Source organism: Gouania willdenowi, chromosome 20 (genome assembly GCF_900634775.1).
Source record: "Gouania willdenowi chromosome 20, fGouWil2.1, whole genome shotgun sequence".
Classification (NCBI taxonomy): Eukaryota; Metazoa; Chordata; class Actinopteri; order Blenniiformes; family Gobiesocidae; genus Gouania; species Gouania willdenowi.
In genome coordinates this window covers 15,320,371-15,340,963 of record NC_041063.1, presented here as the reverse complement: position 1 = coordinate 15,340,963, position 20,593 = coordinate 15,320,371, and the positions used below count along the sequence as shown (strand labels likewise).

Sequence of the window (20,593 nt, the reverse complement as noted above, 5' to 3'; positions counted from 1 at the left end):
ACTTGGGTGCAAATTTATATTTGTATCTTTCTTTCACAGTAGAATAAATAAAAACCTGATGTATTTGTGAGTGCTACAACCTCCTGTTATCGGCATGTTGCACACACTCCTTCTCTTAACCCACTGACCTGCTCCCGTAGCCTCTCCTGGTGGCCCATGATCGCTGATGCATGATGGGGGTATTTGTACTTGAGATGCTCCAGGAAGGCCTCCCGTTTTTTATCCATATCTGACGGCTGCATGGCCAGAATCTCTCTGGAGCTTCGGGGCCCCCCTAACGTGTGTCTCCGGGGAACAGTGCAGCTGCCTTTGGCGTCCCCTTTTGAAGAGGGCGTCCCATTTGGGGAAGCCTGTCTGCGGCTGATGTGCTCGGCGTCCTCCGGGGAGGTTACCTTTAGGTTGCTTTTGGATTGCTCTGCAGGAGGAGAGGGAACACGGAGGCACAGAGGTCAAAACACATGTACTATTAACGTCAACAACAGGTGGATGCATGTATGTTATTGCTTCATAGGTCACTACGGGTCATGTCAGACCGAATTAACCTCCTGAGACATGAAAGTTGTTCAAAAGAGAAAAAGTAAGTGTGAGCTCCTGATGACAACTGTGAAATTGACCAACAGTACAAATAAAAAAGGGTTTTCCACATAAATAAAATCAGTCTTGATCCAGAAGATTCAATTCAAATATTGTCTGATAAACAGCCAGTGCATGCTCATATGTATATTAGTGCAATATGCTTTATATTTATTGTGAGAATGATTGGGATGAAAACAGAGTTGAAACAGCTGCTGTGGCTCCAGTTTTAAAGATGAAAAAGATGTAAAATGGGAGACATTTGGAGCTTTTAACTACATAATATTGCATTCCTTGAAGAAACATCAGAGCAGGGACGGATCGATAAAATGCATTGTGCTTAAAGGAGAAGATTATTTACAAAGCCACTATACAGGAAACAGACTTTTTGGTAGCCAGCTGCAAAGTATTTTGAGCGGAAAGCCAGGAATTTGCAATGTAAGGTAGTATAAATCATTGCTTGCTCGGAATTTATTTGTAAGCTTGTTACTAAGGGCGTGAAAAAAAAAAATCCATATGGCGATATATCACGCTATTTCACCACATGATTTTCGTATCGATCCCAAAAAAATATCCAAATCAAATATTTTAATCATGTTTTTTAAATAACAAAAATCATTTAATTTGCGCTAGGAATGTAACGATTAATCGTAAGGCAGTTAAAAATCGATTCATAGGTATCACAATTGACATCGATACTTTGAAAATTGAATCGCAGTACTTTTTTTAAACAGCAGAAGGCGCTATATATTTATCCCTTCTCTTGTCCAGCAGTGTACGTGGCGGGCGGAATCTGCTACTACTTTGTTTCTGGCCGCCTTCTACTCTTAAACATGTTAATAAATGATTCCTTACCACTTTAGCACTGAAAGAAAATCTGTAATATTACGTGAATATCTGTAAAAGTCACGTTTTTCTAGTAGCTCTGTCTGCTAGCATAGCATCTCTTCTTCACTGCAATAATTTCTGCATGCCAACCGACCACTGGGTTACCAGCGCCCTCTGCTGGTCCAAACAAATATCTGACGTAAATCAGTTCAATTGTTAAGGCACAAAATACATTTTCAGTTGCACTTTTAAAAAGAAAAATAACTATTATGTAGTTTAAACCAGAATTATATTATATTATATTATATTATATTATATTATATTATATTATATTATATTATAAATTAATAGGCTTCTTCATTCGTATTATTCCTTTATTTATTTCATTGAAGATTTATTTTTAGTTAAATTGCATTGTTTTGAATAGTTTATCAAGGGATTTTTTTGACAATGAAAAATAAAAGGAAAATAGTACAGTATTTTCTAAAAAATATATATATATATTTTTCAGTCATCATTTGACTACAGTCCCATTTTGTAAAATAAATCGTGAGAGAATTGTATCGTGAACACAGTATCGTGAATCGAATCGTATCAGGAGTTGAGTGAATCGTTACATCCCTAATTTGCGCTAACATATGCATAGCACGTAAACGCCCAGTCACTAGGTGTCAGTGAACCACATCAGACCTTATTAAACTACTTCATTCCTCAATGCATTTTAGCTTAGAAGTTGATTGCAATAAAACATACTGGGCACTTTTATAGATGCATGTACGAATTTAATCATCTAACAGAATCCAAATCTGTTGTAGAAGCTAAAGTTAAAGAAAAAAACTGAAAAATATAATTTGACAGTTTGGTAAACATACCACTTGTTAATGGTAACCAAAGTTACCATTCACTTGTTTTCGCAAATAAGAAAAAATGAAATAAATTGTATTTCAAACCATTCTGTACTTGTAAAGTTGAAATTTGTAATTATTGATATTGCAATATATTGTGATGTACATTGTATAGTTTAGTACCGGGATATATCAGGATATATTGCATCTTGAAATGAAAATCACATTATATCTTCAGATTCATGGCAATGCAACACCCATACTTGTTACTGAACAAAACTTTCTACTGTTTCAAACAAATCACTGAGAAATCTTTGAATAAGCTAGGTACGGAAACAAAAACTAAAGTACAGCTGTTTGAATGTGAAAACATTTAAGATGCAATAATGAAAACCAATATAATATGTGAAAGCTCAAGCTATGTGGTATACCTTTCAGTTGATCAACATCTTAACATTTGAAGGAAGACAGTTCTCGTAATTATGAGTATTCATTCCTATGCGATAAATTGAACATGCATTCTGAATACAGCAGATGAAAAATACATTTATTAATATTGAGACACATTAGATAGGATAATTTGTTCTATTTCAGGCCTGAGAACTCTATCCAAACACCAACACCTAAAGACTTTTGGCAGAAAACTGAAACTACTTGAATGAAAGAGAGAAGGATTGGATAAAAAAAAAAAAACAAGCTAACAACAAAAGAAAAACAACTTATGATGAATCACACAAGCCTCCTAACACTACCATCAGCCAAATACCCCCGACCCAGATCAAGTTTAGAGCAGCAGCCTGTCTCATGCACTTCCACTCCTATTTTTAACTCCCAAACCCCGTCTCCCCACTGCTAACTAAATTACGCTCAGCAGACAAAACACTCTCTAACCTCCCAAGGTTGCGAAATCATTTGATGGTGACATGTCAAAAAGCTTATTACCGTACCTTCCCCAAGTAAACAATTTTTGTCTTCATCTGTAATTTCTCCTTCCATTGAGCTTTCAGATCCGGGCCGAGGAGAAAAGTGAGTCTGGGGGGAATCTAGCTGCTAGCTGCTTGCTTAGAGATTCCAGACTTAGCTCACGTGGAAAAAAAAAAAAAGGGGGCTTGAGATATGCCCTACCCAACAGCCTCTGGACAGACTGGTGGGGATTTAAAAAGTCAACTACATTCCAGGACAAAGAGTGACCAGACCCTCGCCCCGTACTTAGTGAGAGCTCTACTGCAGGCAGAGGAGTGGCTATGGACTGCATGTAAATATGGACCTTCACAAAGCATTGTAGAATATATATACAAACAACAAAATTATATCATAGGGCCTGGCGTGAACCCACACACACACACACCCATAGCCTGTTCTTTATCAAGAATTTGCAAGCTGTTTCTTGTTGAGCTCTCTTGTCTCCCCTGTGGGGCCCAGCAGACAAAGATTCAAATGTGTCATACCCTACTTTTGAGCAACTACCAGCTCATATCAGCCAGAGACATGCCACAGTGTCATCTGCTCAACAAGCCAGATTTAGACTATCATCAGCCCCGCAAGCAAGCACGCAACCACAGTGTTATTTCCAATCAGGGAGATCAATGGAACTTCATAAATATCTCTTTGTTCCTGCAAAAGGCAATGCTGCACTGTTTGTCTGAATCAATCTGCAAACACGCTCCCTGTCTAAAGACGCGTGTGTTTATGGAAGGTAAAGAGGGGGAGGCATGGGTTTGTGTGCGTGAGTTCATTTCCTTGCAGCTGCTGATGAAAGTGACCTGATCTAATGTACAAGATGAAGGCGCACAGTGACGCACCTTATGAGGAAAACGTGAGGGGATCAATGCCCTGGTTTGTAGGCCGTGTAATTGAAAGTGGATGAGTTGGTGCATGAGCAAACACAATGCAACAGCTGATTTGCAGTGTCCGCCATAAGGTGACAAGTCTGGTTGCATTCACTTTGTGCCTGTGTTCATACTGAGGTTACAGAGCATGAAAGCAGACAGGGATCATAGCATTAGTCATGCTGGGTGAGTTAGTGTTACACTATGGAGATACTTTCTCCAACTATTGGCTGATGTTCCTTCATCTCTGAAGATTGATTTGACTTTTTCACAAGGTTACCCAGTGGATCAGACGTGTGTTTCCATACAGCAAGTTTGATTCCAAACACAACGCCTTCTGCTTGGAAACTAAATGTTCTCCCAATATGTGTGTGCATGCATGTGCATTTAACCCTGCTAGGCATTTATCCTTTACATCCTGAGTGAGATGCCCATTTACTCTGATAAGAGTATTTACAGTTTATAGTGTTTCCAAATCATTAAAGCAAAACCATTCTCAGATGTTATTTCATATTATTTTCTATGCTTAAAATGATCATTTATTTATGTTTAAATGCACAAATAGAAACAACTAATGGATACAACTGGAAACTAGAAACAACTTCTCCTTTTTCCTTTTTTGAAATAATATTGACCTGTAAAACACCTCTTCTGTTTGTAAAACTTCACAAAAAAATGTATTAATAATATTTATACTTTGATTTAACAAAGCTCAGTTGGAAAAAAGCACAATTGCACAACTAGGGCTTGAATTCCCTCGACAAAAAGAGGACAAGCTTAAGGAAAACAGGACTTTTGACCACTATATAAGGAAGGGACGTTTTCCTCCTGTTATTCTGGTTTTCCAGTAAAAGATTTGGTTTTGTGACTTGAACCAATAGAAGTGAATAGCTGCATGAAAAGCTCTGCATAATAACTTGTAAATAACTGCTCCATCCATCCATGGGTTTTCTTTAATGAAACTGGCAACTTAGTGTAAACTTAAGTGAAAGCTAACAATAACTACATCCCATAATGAGTCCATGCTAGATCTCCCATCTGAGAAGAATATGAAGTGATGTACGGCTAAAGACTTAGATTCAACAGTAGTTTCAATATTATTTTGCTTTACAAGTGAGATAAAGATCGTTGCAGCCAAGCACCAGGACAGTCCAGCACATAAACAAAGCAGCAGCTCCCAACCAATAATTACATCCTTAGCTCTGAGTACAACCTGCATTGCTGCACTTTTATTCTTCCTGTCAGTGATGCTGTTAAAAAAATGTACCTCGTCCTGTTGGCACGCCGCGAGAGATCTCCGAGTACATTTGTGTCTCGCTCCAATGGCTCAAGAATGTCATTCTTTCCCTCACAGCTGCCAGTGTTGAGTAAATGATGGCCCTTTGAGTTGAAAGACAACATGAAGCACTTGACCATGAAAACCAGGATCTGCGAGCAGCGGGGCTTCCTACTGTTTGTAGTTACATTCTGGCTCACTTATTTATGGAGGAATGTATGCCAGTGCACACTCCCACTTTCCCCTACTATTACTGCATGTGCAGTTAGACACAAAGCCCTGTTGTGTGCAATAAAAAGCAAGGGCTTACATAGTAATACCCAGAAGCCATGAACGGTAATAAGCACATCAACGCCGGTCCGCTGTACGGGATCTATCAGTTGTTTTAATATGCTTAAGTTATCAGAGTGGGAATATCAGATAATCCAATAATGTGGAACCAAGTCTTGTGTAGACGATGGCCTTTATCTATATATGGTTAGAATAAATCTAACCGCTATTACTGCTGCAAGTCCCATTTAAACAAGCCAATTAGAATTCATTTCCAACCTTAAAACCTTGTTAAAATAATGATTCTGCAATAATATAATGATAATCAGTTTTTATACGGTAATTTACAAGCGGAGAAGACAATATTGCATCATCTAGAAGGAATACTATTATGTGATTATTACAAAGATTTGTTGTTTGGGGAAGATGGAAGTGGTTTGTCAAGTGACTCCAAGTGTTTGTGTTGTTTTTAACCAACTACAAGTACAAGTAATACACTTTTCAGTTCAAGTATCAAATGTTGCTTTATTTTTCAGAAGTAAACTGTCCATGTTATGAGAGGGATTGTTTAGTGAATTTTGTAAACGATCAACACTTCAACTAGTTTGTGCTGTTTGACTTTAAAAACAATTATTATGACTCGATCAGTATAGTGACAAAGATGTCCGTCCTAAAATTTTTACAGATCACTACAAAACATAGCAGAGCACGGTAAGTATATCAGCAGTGTAAAGAAATCGTGGTATTTGTGAATTTCCTGAAATATCTTGGCTTTTTTTAGAGCAGGTGCAACAGTAAAGTCAAATTCAATTCTCGACAGTGTGTAGAACCAATGTGAAGCTAGAAGTAGGGTAGCGAGCTCGTTTTCCTCATAATTCTACGAATAATGGAAACCAATGGTTGAGTGGGTGAAAATAAGTAGAATAAGAAATCCAATCGAGCTGAGGAGAAAAAAAATAGTAGATCTTGCCCAATTTCCTTTTTAGCGAAGAGTGCTGTAGCATAAAAAGTTTGACATCACCGGTCGTAAATACTCCGACCCATGTATGGAATTAAATGAATGAATCAGCACATTTTCCTCTAATCTGTTACAATTCAGTGCCAAAACAGCATTTAGCTTCCCCTCATACATTCTTTTGAAGTCACAGACAAGTCTAATGCTGTTCGCTTATCACATACAACTGTCCTTCTCAGATATGGGTGGCCAGCTAACGGATGATCAAGTCCTAGCTGGCGTCGATTATAATATTTGTTCCATGAAACTGTATTGATCTATTCCCAAGTACCGGTATTAATATCATTCATTTTGTTAGAGTTTATCTTGGCTGCACTGTTTCCAGTACATACACGCGAATGTTTGATTTTTCTGTCCAATCAGATTTCAGCATCTATGTGTTACCATGGTCATTTTTAATCTGTACAGGGCCTTCAGAATCAATAGTGAAGGTGGATGTACCTTTAATCATCGTTATAAATAGAACTGTTTTTTTTAGCCAATCAGATTTCACATTTCACTCTAATGCTGCATTCACACCAAACGCGTTTCGGGCGTGAAAATCGTGCCTCAGGCACGTAGTTGGACGCTTGTGCTCATTAAATTTAGACGCTTATCACCAGCGTCGAAGATACTCGGGACGCGCGTCCAAACAAGTTAAGAAGGGAGCGGAGAGGGCTTCTCTGTTGCCGGTGGTGTTCATACAATGGATGAGATTGTGGCGATCAGTTATGTTCATAATTCACCCAATGACTGTGAATTGGTGGAGAACATTGTGTTGAGAAGGCTGTGTTTCTGGTCGGATGTAATTTGGTGTGCACTGTGATGTTAAAGGGCTATAGAAGAGAAGTGTCGTGAATGGAGATTGAAGTTTGGAGTTCCTTGCTGAAGACGCCGCCTCCGACTCCCGTTCATTGGCTCTACATTATCAAGAAAGTGGCTTGGCTTTATTTGAGCCTCTGTGCGCTTGGACAAGAGTCGCTTTCAGTGCTACTTCCGTCTCTCCCATGACCAGTTTGACGCCCTACTGACCTTGCATCGGCGCTCGCATCTCCTACCAGGACACCAACTACAGGCGCTCTATTACAGCAGAAGAGTTCCTGTCCATCTGTCTCTGCCTCCGGTTAGTGTTTTTTTTTCTTCTCATTATTCTGAATAGGTCACGGTTGGGGAACGCTCCTGATTGGTCAACGTGCCGCGATATGCCACAAAAGTTTAACAATCCCAACTCCAGCGCTGACACTTTCGACGCGTTTGGTGTGAATGCGCCATCAGGGTCAGCTAGCTGGCCCACAATAACATCACTATTTTCTCATTCTCCGATTGGAAGGTCAGAGCAAAACATAATACTGCCAATTTTACAATAAAGTGATTTGGTTTTGGCCCTTTGAACATGCTTAAAAATCAGTTTTCAAGGCAGATTGTTCCAGAAAAGCGAGACATCATGAGGAAACGTCGGCCAAGCTAAAAACTAGTGAACTTTATTCAGCCCAGTAAAGCTTTTGTCGGCCACCTCCAGACCACTGCCTAGGACAGCTAGCACTGGCTTTCAGCGTATGTGTGGAGGTGATCTGTCCGTGGTCTGCTGGAGATGAAGAAAGGAGATCAGTTTGCACCGTGAATTCTCACAGATAGCTGATGGATAAGAAGTTTCTGTGGAGTTAAGTGATACAGGATCTCTAAAAAAAAAACCCTAGTAATGCAGCTCGACTGCATTTTTTAAATATGCAAATACATCCACAAAAGCAGACATTCATACATTTCCCACCCACATGCAGGAAATATGTGACTTCCAATTTGAATATGCATGCCAATCTTTGTTCATTCAAGCCATACAAGCTATAATTTTCATGCATGTCAACCATTAAATATTTTGCACGTTATGATAGTTTATGGCTTAATAAAAAGAGGAAAAATCCTTCTTATGAATAGCAGGAGTTTCACCTCATTTAGCCTTCAGCTGACATAACTCACCACTTTAAAAATCATCCAATCATAGAAGACTTTGTGAATAAGGTGACCCCTTACCCTGAAGTCTCTCCGTCTAACAGCCCGTGGAAGAGAGGAGCTTTGTTTTGATTTGAGAGCTTGATTATATCAGTTTCAGGTCAGGATGTCACAGCATGTGGAGAACAACAGACTGTTATATTTTGTTCCTGTGGTTTTGCAGCAGAAGATGGACCAAATAAAGTCAACATGGTCAGATTTTTGTGCACACTTTTTAAAACATGATAAAGCACTTTTTCCATTTTCAAATTTCCATTTTGATTTGTCCCTGCCTGTGATAATATGAAGGGCAAAGCTTCCAAGTCCATAGTCATAGCTGTGGTTTGGGCATTGTATGACCTTTTTTTTTAAACCATGCTTTGTGAATAAAAACACAGCAGTAGGCTCTAACATGAATAAAATGAAAACACTATGAATTCTGCACTTGAAGCTGCCACACCATATCAAATCAGTGGTAGTTATTACATAAGTATTTTGTTATATTACTTTTATATTTCCCTGCCTTATTTTCCTCCTCCTACTGTGTAACCAGTAATATCTAATGAACTCTAACTTAACATTAAAGCTCTAGCAAAATCCCTTAAATTTGGACACACGCGAGTATACATGGATATTGTATACTGTATTGCGTCTACTTGAGTTTGTTCCAATAAATTGGCCCAGTGCAGGCTTTCTGCTCTGCTGAGGCCACACAAACATGGACAGGGCTGCCAACATTGCATGCAGTCAGCCAACAAATATATGAATTACAGACCTGTGTTTCCATGTGTATGTGGGAGTTAACACTGGGTTTAGAAGTAGTGGTGGTGGGTAAATGAATGTGACGTTAAAACAAGCTACAGAGAAGCAAGGTTTGACATCCCTGTGTTGTAAAAGTAAGGTTAGAATCATATCCATCCCACATGACACGCTGCTACTACTAAAGTCAGACTCAATGATGCGTAGGGAATTGATTTAACTGCCTATTGCTTTTAAAGTATAATGTCTCAATCTGAGTGGGAGCCACTTGTAGATGTTTAACTGGGGTGCAAAGATTATACCCTTCCTCCCGAGAGGACAACAACGCCTATGAAGTCAAACTGAGTCTCAGTCGCTGTTTACATTCCTTGTAAAAGTAAATAATACATTAGTCCTGAGAAGCATTACCAGTAAAATGCTTTTAAATCACACCAACAATGTTGGCAGCATTGTTCGGCAATAAAGGCAAACAAGTGGCAAGGAGGTGAGAGATGAATCAGGAGCAGAAAGGACAACTCGGATAGCTATGTTTATTGGTTAGCACAACTCTTCTGTCTGTTTACTACCAGTTTCTGACACACATTAGCAAGGCCGTGCAGAACGAAATGGTAGGAGCTTTATTTTAATAGATGCAGACAACAGTGAGGTATTCAGCTTATACTAGAGTCCATACTATGTGTCCACTTTTCACTGCCTGTCTGGGGCAGTATTGTTTACAAATCCATGAAAATGCCCAGTTTTCCCACTGACCCTGAACGTGTAGCCTGGCAAAACAATTAAATTACCGGAACTCAACCAATTTTTGTCCTCTGTCATCTGAAGTTACGGTAATTTAAAGTCTGTGTAAAGCATTTTCAGTCATTTTCTTCGAAACACATTAAATACGTCATGTATGTATTCCTTAAAACACGTAAAAAGCCATTCAACCATTTATAATTTAATTGTAGAGCTAGGTTTCACAAACTGTGTTTCAAATTTCTGTGTTCAGGATTTAATGGACAGGTTGGAAATCATAGCCGAGTTAGCATAAACCCGACTTTGCTGCCTAAGCACACATATTTCCGCGGCTTTCAGCGAGCACAATTTGGCCCCTAGCCAAAAAATGAAATGAGCACTTTTTTTTGCACGGCGATTGTGTGTTTCACCTCTAGCAGGCGCCGTTCTGACTCATGCACATATTCGGACACCTTGTTTGGCCCGATCCAAGCACTTTTAGAAAACCAATGGGAGAAGCAGTATATGTATCTGCATACAGCACTGTATCTGTTCCCGCTCAACGTTCTTGAAGCCAAAATACAGCGCTTAGGGGGCTTCCATCTTGCAAATTTGACGTCATTTGGAGCCACAGTCTGCGCAGTAGGGTCTGGCGGGAGGGGCCCTGGTACCACGCCCCGCCTATTTAACGCACTGCCTTGATGACGTAGGCACAGCCCTTTTTTTGATCTTTCAAACTTGGCTCAGAGGTCAATGACACATTTTTCTGTGGTGTTACAAACTCATAACACAAATATATTTTTGCTTTACACAGACTTTAACACAAAAAATTGTGATCAGTACAGTACAGTTATATACATACAATGTGTATGGATGTTCTTAGTGTGTTTAATGATTAATTCCTCAATAGCGATTGATCTGTGGCCCTCAGCCTCCAATTTTTTTGATAGGCGGGGCTCAAGTGGCTCCTATGATGGTAAAGGTTGCCCTAGCTATTCCCTGCCCTACAAATTTAAAAGGTAAAATAGCTGTTTTACTGCAATGAATCTGTGATAGTGTTACAGGAAAAGCTACAAACAAGGTTTTGGTTGATGTACGTTTGGGCTGTAATTTTTAAAAAGGAATTGATTATCTTCTGGAATAGATAACACATGCTCCGTCTATACTATAAAACCTCCAAAGGCAACTACATTTCTATTCACAATTCTCTCAATCCAACCTACTCGCCACAGATTGCAGGGTCAACAGGTGGTAGTTTTAATAGAAGTCATTATCGGCTAATAGCAAAGGCCAGGTTTCAGCTCATTACAGGCACTTATTCTTATATTTTTACAGCAAAACAGACCAAATTGAAAAGCTTTGACTAAAATGTCTAGAGCTGGATGAAAATCAGTCAACAACAATTTGAGGTTTAGTTAGTCTTTAAGGCTTGAGGTTTAATGGCGGTAATTGTTTGTCATTGACTCAATCTAATTTTTTTCAAAACAAGAGAAACAATGCCTTGACGTAGCACTTGTGGTATTAAGACACAAAGAGGCAGGAGTTAGATCATCACCATCATGAGCCTGCATCCCCAGGGGCAAGAATCAAACACCCTTTATGCAACATTTAGCTTTTATGATCTGTATTCTTTTCCCTACGCTAGAGGGTGCTGTGCAACATGCTGGGTTAGGAATTCATGCAAACTGAAATATTTTCCCAAATGTTTTCTTTGTCAATTATCAACTAGTACAATATGTTCTGTGCACGTCAGCCACCAAGCCCCAGGATTGAGCTCACTTCATTAACTCATGGCCAGAGTGTGTGTAAGTCAACCTTGCCACAAGCTCAGATGTCTCCTGGTTTCCCTTGACAACAGTCTCTGGGCCAACAGTGAAGCTGGTGGTGTCCTGATGAGTGTTGGGTGAAGAGATGTAAAGAATAGTTAAACCTGAAGAGAGGACACCCACCATGGAGTTTTGGATGAGAAATTTGCTACTTCTACTTCCTTAGTAGAGTATTTTGGACAACCCCAAAAACTGCTCTATTCAGGAAGACCAGAGTATGACTAGGGCTGGGCGATATATCAAGATATATTGAGTTTTGTATTTTGGCGATATATAAAATTACAATATCTCCTATATCGATATATCAAAATACTAGTTTTAGGAGTAGCTGCTTTCACTCCTTCTTAGAACAGCATAAAAAAGTGCAGTTAGATGGATTTCTGAGTTCGTCCTAACCCCAAACATGCCGAACTACAGAACTCACTCACACGTGCTGTCTCCATTATTGGAGAAAAAGCCAAAAGTGGCACATATTGTGAAGCTGTTTGTTAATAAATGAGCCTGTTTGGCATTTTGTATTAGCAAATTTATCCCAGAATTGTCTTTTTAGTCAGATTTTGAATTAAAAATATCAATATTTATATCGTATATCGCCATTTTGAGAACAAATCCAGAGATATGAGTTTTGGTCCATATCGCCCAGCCCTAGGTATGACCAAAAAGGCTTGAACCCACACGGTGCATTCATGAGCTTTAAAGTAAATAAATGATGTGAATTTTTAAAGTTGGACAGATGAAGTGATATCACAGCAGAATCCTGAGCAATAATTTAAAGCCACAGTGATCACACGATGCACATGACTTCCATCTAAAAATGCTAGCGCTCTCAAAAGTTTATTGCAAAGTGATTGTGCTGAAACTGACTCGCTTCATAATGTTAAGCAGCTTAGGACTTGGCCTTTGGCAGCCAGTCAATCACACACACTTTGCCCTCTGCAGTGCACATCCCTCCCTCTTTTTCCCTCTCCTTCTCAACATTAACACACAATAAACAAAAAAACCCCAAGAGGTATGACTATGACAACATTAGAAAGACACACATATTTATTTATATTCTCTGCACCTTTTGTTTGTTTGAACGGAGCAGCAGAAACCAATGTTTAAAAAAAAAGCACATGCTGCTAGAGCTGATAAGTGAAGCAGGTGGTGGAGGGATATGAGAACGAGAGAACACTTGTTCCTCTGTCTCAATCCTTATCTGGAAAACCTGCTCTGTTATGGCCTTGTGTTGTGTGCTTATGACTGGATATTTCTGTGTGGACTGTATCCATTTTTTTTTTTTTCAATGTGTCCACAACAATATTTGAATGATGTTTGAAGAAAAACCTGAAACAAAGCAATACATGACTTGCATAGTCGGGGGGCAGCAAAGGAGAGGAAACAGAAAAGTTCCAAGAAAATGTAAGTTAACCATGAAGGGACCGTGTTGCAATGTCTAGAATCCAGTCATGCAAGGAAATGGCTTTTCATTGGGAATAATGTGTCAAATATCCTTCATAAAACCTGAATGTTACATCACATGGATTTGCAGTTACTCGGCTGTTTTTATTTTCAATGGCGAGAAATAAAATCTACTTTGACTAAAAAATATTTATTCATCTAATTCCTCCCCTCTAAGACATTCCTCGTTGATGGGAGATTGGTGGTGGTCAAAAAGATTATTTGCACAGATAAGCAAACATCTTTCTGTCAAGTTACTTCATGGTATCTGTAGCTACAGATGTAGCTTACCTCCAGCACTTATAATATGGTCTGAATAAATCAGGGATTGGCAACTGTCATCACCACGTGGGCCACAAAAATGTCAATGTCTGATCTGAAGGCCACATTATCAACATTTATGTCAGCATTTAGATTAATGAGCAATCTGAGCAATAACATGAGAGTGTTATTGGAGTTATTTTGTTATTTTTGAGTCCTTTTGGGTTTTGCTCTCGTCATTTTGTGTTTTTGGATTCATTTTTGTGTATCCTTGTTGTTGTTTTACATTTTTTGGAGTAGTTTTTTGTACATTCTTGTTGTTCTTTTGTGTTTTTTTGTAGACCTTTTTGTGTTGTTTTGTTGTCCTATTCTTTTATCTTTGTTGTGTTTTTGGAATGATTTTTGTGTATTTTTTGTTGTTTTTAATTTTTTGGAGTTGTTTTTGTAAGTTTTATTTTTTGTTGTCCTTTTGTGTATTTTTCTTTTCATTTTGTGTTTTTTTGGAGTACATTTTGTGTAGTCTTGCTGTCCTTGTGTATTTTCCGAGTCATCTTTTATGCATTTACTTTTAGGGCAGCACAAAAGTAGAGCAAATGCTGCATGTGGCCCCGGTGCTGCCAATTGTCTATGTCTAGAATAAATGGTAAATATTGAACTAAAGTTGTACTGAATCATGAAGGTGAGTTTTCTATTACCTAAGGGAGCTCATTAATCACTTGTATATGGAGAAGAACATTCTAATTCCCTTTAGTGGTCAAAAATATGAACAAAGTGAACACTAGAAATTGTGTGCTTGTGTGTAAATGTGGACCCAAGCCCCAAATCCATTGGAAATAGATTATTTGTCAGTGTTAGATTTGATATGCAGCAGTGCTCATGTGGTAGCACAAATGAGAAATAAACTGCTTCACTGGGATGTGAAAGAAGTGAGATTCTGAATATCGTACCCACAACTGCCAATGGCTTTCCTTTGCTGCTGATTTGTAACTCTTTCCTTCTTTGAAGAGCCGGTTCCTGTACCTTTAGTTTTTTTGTCCATGACAGAAACAAACTGGTATGTCTTACTTTTAACACGTATAAAAATAACTCTGGCACTAAGACTTTAGGATTAGAACAAAGGAAACGACATTTCCTGGCTTTTATCTGGAAATCCACAGTTTTTGCCAAAGGAGCGAGCCAGACTCTGTCAACCTGGAGTCCCCTGATTGGTTATCAGTGACATCATCCCGAGGGCCGGTCTACTTCCCCAGCCTTAAGATGTCATCAGCGCTGAAACATCTCAGTGATGTAATGCAGAAGGAGCCGGAACACTCAAGCAGCTCTCCTTTCTCCTCTCCTACATAAGCCTCAGTCCTCCCTTTTTAATTTATTCTCCCTTCCACATTTCGCTACTATTTCTCACTTCGTCAGCCACATCCTGTTCAATTCTCCACCCACCTGTTAGTCAGCACTGAAATGCAGTGCATGGAGATTTGTAGTCGAGCCAGCAACTATTAAAAGCTTTTAGGTGTTTAACAAAGAGGCACAGAGTGGTGACAAACTTTCATATTTCTATATCCTTTCTAGACTCTGCAGCTGTAATTGCAAGATGAATCATTAATTAAGGCCAAGAATATCCATCAGGGTACAACAAAAAGAATGGAATGCATGATTTTGTAGTTGCAGCTCATTGGATTAGAAACAAAACACTCTTTATAACACTGATAAACTGTAATCTGGCTAAAAGTACCCAGAAAGTTCATTTTGTCTTCTTTTTTGAAATAATATATATATATTGAGGAGATCAAAGTACATTTCCTGAAAAAAGCTGTCTGAATAAGTGAAACCTTAACATATTATGGCTAAAAGTCAATAAAGAAGACAGGATTCTGCCTTAGGCCTACCTATTACCAACAGTGCATTAGGCAGGTAACAGAGCAAATTCAACATGAATGTGCCCTGGTTTTCCCTTCCACGTTTACAGTAAATTATATATAAATGATAAAGTCAGTCCCTGCAGAATCTTGAATTAAATTTTCCTGATTTTGGAATTTGGGGAAATTTCATGGTATAATTTGAGGAAACATTTGCCAGATTTTGGAAAAATTAAAAGTTCTTTCAACAATTTGAGATGAGAAATGACTGCCGTCATCTCGTATGAGAACTGGGAGGCTGAGCTCTGCAAATATTGGGGATTTTAATAGAAATTTTGTATTTGGAGGGGCTGAAATATATATACAACTGAATTACCGGTAGTTGGTAATTTACAAAATGTTTCATGTTTTTTCTGTCATTATTACTTTCTCGAGCAAGCTGGATTTAATCCTCTAAAGGGCCAGATTTGGCCCCCGGGCCTTGAATTTGACACATGTGCACTAATATATGATTTTTTTCCTGTTAATGTTTAATAATAAATAAAATTTGTGAAATTGTGAAATTCTGAGGGTGACTGAAAATGTTGTCCATTATTGTGAATGCTGTTGGAGAAGTATAAATGTAATATTTTATTTGTTTTTCTTAAAGGGGGGATGTTATGTTAAATCAAATTTTTCAAGATTTATATCATGTTAATATGTCATTCCCTCATTAAAAACATGCCTGGAGTGTTGCCTTGGCTCATTCATGTATGATTGAGTAATCTTTAAAAAATCTGACGCCGCCATTTTAGGTGTAGATTCGCCTGAATCCTCCTCGGAACGCCCCCACCTCCTGGAAACGCCTCTGACCTTTCGTCACCGCCCACCGCTGCACAGCAGAGTGCCCCTTCCCCGCGTCTCGAGCAGGCAGCAGCACAGCGTTATACTGCAAAACATAGCTTCATAATGATGCATGGGACTCCATAGCAACATGTAGCTTCATAACGTAACATAACTGTCCTTAGCCAAACATCCGGCTCTAAAATGTAACTATTTACGTTGCTTTTAACATAAAATAAATGATTAATCAAACGTTTAGCTGTTGCCCTTTATGATAAAAAAAAAGAAAAATGGATTGTGCATTTTACGTTATATTTATGATTTCATTGCAACATAGTTTCATTATATATTACTGAATTGCAAAATGTAGCTTCAAATTTACATATATTTATTTATTTATGACAAGAAGGTTGAATATTACCAAGCAGACTCGTCTTGTAAGAGGCTCTGAACTCTCTCAGGTTCATCTTCAATGTCACTTTACGGGTCAGACGCAGGATCAAATTTGTACGGATGCACAATGTGGACGAGGTGCAGTAGTGTTGTGATGACGCCACAGGCAGCATGCTGAAGGAGGGTGTCGAAAAGGGAAGGAGCTTCTTAAAGAGACAGAGGCCTATTTCAAGGCGTTTGATACAGCCATGATGCGAGAGCAAATTTATTCAAAGCAGTTATTTTAATTTACTGTATTTACAGACCAACATAAGGTTGCATCATCATTGTAATGTGCTATAGAATGGTACTATGTGATTGATGAAAGCACAATAACCCCCCCCCCCTTTTAATACTGCAACAAAACCATAGAGCAGTGGCTGAAAAGTAGTTTTAAAATGTAACCAATGAAGTTGTGTTGGTGAGGTCTCCCTATTGTCAACAAGATCAAGTCCAAGATTGTAAAAACTTCACCATGAAGCTGGAAAATAACAGGGTGACACTCAAACTAAGTAATGGCCTCCAGAGTGAAGTATGCAGCTGTCAGCTGCTCGATAGAAATTTGTCAAAGCCGACCGTGAGTGCAGACTCTCCTCCATCTTTCCCTCTTATTATGCCCCACCAAAGCTGAATCTTACTCTCTCTTAATCCTGAAAAGCAATCTTTCTAACCTAAAAAGTAAAAACTGATGCACCAAATTTGGAAAGAACCAACCTCAACTCTATAAAACCAATCATATTACACAGTTCCATGTATTTTTAGACCTTCGTTCACTTAGGAAACTACAGAAAAGTATGAGTTCCAGTTTTACCTCAACGATTAGTTATACTGGGGGTCGACTGATAGCAAGAGAGACATGCATTATGGATGCAATCACAGTAACTGCAGATTGAGATAGTGGCTGTAATTAAGTTATGCAGCTCCACAGAGAGTCCTCCATCAAAGTGTCTGAACTAAAGATCAAATAAGATGTCTATTAATAAAAGTTCTCCTCAGCCGTGGCTGGGCCTGCAGCGCGCTCACTCAGCACATACTTTGGCAAAAAATTAACACCAAGTACAAAGAAGGAAAGTACATCTTTAAATCTAAAATACTGCACGAGTGGCATCCCACAACACAAATGGTCATGCATCACATAGAGAGCTATAGTGGTGAAAACAAGGCCTTTGAGTTTGTTACTTATGGAGTGAGATGCTTATTTAGTGATGCCTCTGTGGCTAACCACCATCATCTACTGCCTAATAGCTTTAGCATGTGTGTAGCAGCACATCGGCTCCAGTGGGCTCAGATGTTTTGGTGAACTGAAAATGGAGCAGGGCATTGTTGTGCTGCTGTCGAGAGGGAAATGAACTTTTGTCCAAGGATGTGTGACAGGAAGGAAACTTGGAAACAAGGCGCCAAGAAAAGGTGGGAACGCTTTCAACAGATGGTGTACGTATGTTTAAGTTAAACAAAGAAAAGACAGAGCACTGTTCCTTACCTTGTATTTATGCTAGAACTGATGAAGAACTGTAGAGAAGTGGAAAATCTACCAAATAAATTACAACTAAAATATCCCACATGGATTTGATAGGGAATGTAATGAGAGCTTATTAAACCTTAGGACCACACAATTATATGACGTTAATAATACAGATATTATCGCTTATGTCCCTTTTTTTTTTTGATAGTTATATATTTGTTAGATTCCATGGGCAACCTAGTTTATTGTATTGTTTATTCTGAATTTAAATTCTATTTTTTACAAGCTAATTTAAACTTGACTAATCACTGCATTAAAAGATGTAAAAAAAAGTTATAGTGACGTGCTTGCTACTAAATAAAAGAAATGTCAAAAATATATATATACATATATATATAAATATATATATATATATATATATAGTACTATACCACACAAGTTACTTAGGACACTAAGGTAAAGTAGGACCGTAAAACAGTTACTCATAGAAAAACTTAATTAAAACTTAAACTAGGGTTCTTCTTCCGCAACAAGACATGTTTTTCTTTTGGTGTAAAGAAGCGCCTTGTCTCTGCCACATTCTTATCTGTGTTAGATTATGGTGATCTTTTTTATATGAATGCTTCTTGTACATGTCTTCTGATGGTGGACTCTGTTTATCATTCTGCTCTGAGGTTCATCACAAACTGTAGAGCCAAGACACATCACTGTGAGCTGTACTCTCGGGTGGGATGGCCATCCCTGTACACTAGGAGGCAGTGTCATTGGTTTACTTTTATTTATAAGGCTCTCCTTGGATTACTGCCCTCTTACATCTGTACATTACTTACTAAGAGAAGCACGAACACTTATGCACTGAGATCCAATGATCAGCTGTTGCTCACAGTTCCTTTTGCCCGCACAGAGCTGGGGAAAAAAGCCTTTGCACATGCAGCTCCTTGTGCTTGGAACACACTGCAAAGAGACTGGAAGTTGACTGAATTGTTATCCTTGAATGCTTTTAAAATGAAACTGAGAGAATTTGAGACTGCCTCAGTTGTCTGTAATTGTTTTATTTGATTCTTATGTTATCCTGTCATTTTAATGTAATGTAAATGTATTTCTGTTCAGTGTTTTAACTTTGCTGCCTCTTGGCCAGGACTCCCTTGAAAAAGAGGTTTTTAATCTCAATGGGATTTTTTTCCTGGTTAAATAAAGGTTAAAAAAAAAAAAAAAAAATCATTGAAAATGTCAAGTTTTATAAGGTAAATTTTATTTCTTTTGGAAGAATCATCAGTGAAATATCTGGTCCTGCAATAAATTAAGTGATGATGGAGTTCTCTTCTAAGTGAAGTACATGGTGAGATCCTCCATGATTAACCAAAAAAAAACATTAAGTATTAAGTTCTTTTTTTAACGTTATGATTGGCTGAAAGCTTTCCATTATGGCGATTTTTAAAAAAGTGCAAAAAAACCACAAGTAAAACAAATCCCACACGGATTCGACTGTTTTAGATTTAGGTTTGCTCAAAACTGAGGCAAACAAACATGCAAGACAGATTTCTTTGTCTTTTTAGTGTTTTTGTTTTTAATTATGCTTTCATCATTCCTTTACTGGTTCCTGGTTTGATTTATGGAATAATTTAAATTGCTGTTTGCCACCAAAGCCAAGTGGCTGTGATAGGAGACATTCGAGACGAGGGAGTTAGTGAGATAGCAGTAGTGTTTCGCAATGTCGACGCTCAGAACTAGACACGCAAATTGCTCTGTTGTTGGTTGTACAAATCAACTCAAGTGCCTATATTATACTAGCGTAAGAAAAATTAATAATAAAATCATAAAGCATCATAGTCAACAGTTTGACCTAAATTTTGGCTGTCAAGACATGAGACTAAAAGCTAAAGGACAAAGAAAAGAGAAAAGGGAATGCAATGAAAGCGAAAAAAGATGTTGGAGAAGAAATAACTCAGGTTGTTGTGAGTATACTTTAAGCCTTGCCCAATTTGTTTGTCCAAGACCAACATCCCATCCCATAAAGCAAAGCAAGAAAAGTAAAAAAAAACACAATCAGAAACACAATGGGCCACTAAGCATCTCATCTAGCACATTTGTCAGCTTATGCAGTTCTACTTCTGCTTCTATAACTTCAGGCCCACTGCGTAAACAGATTGGCGTAGTCATTCAAGGTGCATAAATAGCATCCCTCTCTCTAATCCTGTCACTGCATTGAGTCCAGCACCAACATTTTTAGCTTGAGTGTGTAAATTTAACTGTTCTGTTGGACCTCCTTCCAGTGTTTACATGGTCCTAGCTATTTATCAGCCAGAGCAGGAAGGAATTCTCCAAACAGACCATGTACAGACATTAGACAGGTTTCCTTAAACTCCAGATTTAGCCTGTCTCCAGAACATCCCTGGTTAACAAAAACATCCTACGAGTTGGAG

At 38.4% G+C, this 20,593-nt stretch overlaps 1 protein-coding gene across 14 annotated transcripts in view; it reads right to left on the bottom strand.

Annotated features, from left to right (window-relative positions):
* kiaa1217 (KIAA1217 ortholog) overlaps positions 1 to 20,593 on the bottom strand; it is a 130,362-nt gene that overhangs the window by 53,615 nt on the left and 56,154 nt on the right. For 12 of the 14 annotated variants that reach the window (XM_028435021.1, XM_028435026.1, XM_028435027.1 and 9 more), the window contains exon 2: positions 129 to 415. In XM_028435021.1, coding sequence (XP_028290822.1) covers positions 129 to 415 — 287 coding nt within the window. Of the gene's footprint in view, positions 1 to 128; positions 416 to 3,193; positions 3,349 to 5,342; positions 5,471 to 20,593 lie in introns of those variants that run through there. The other 2 variants (XM_028435020.1, XM_028435022.1) reach the window with 2 other exon arrangements.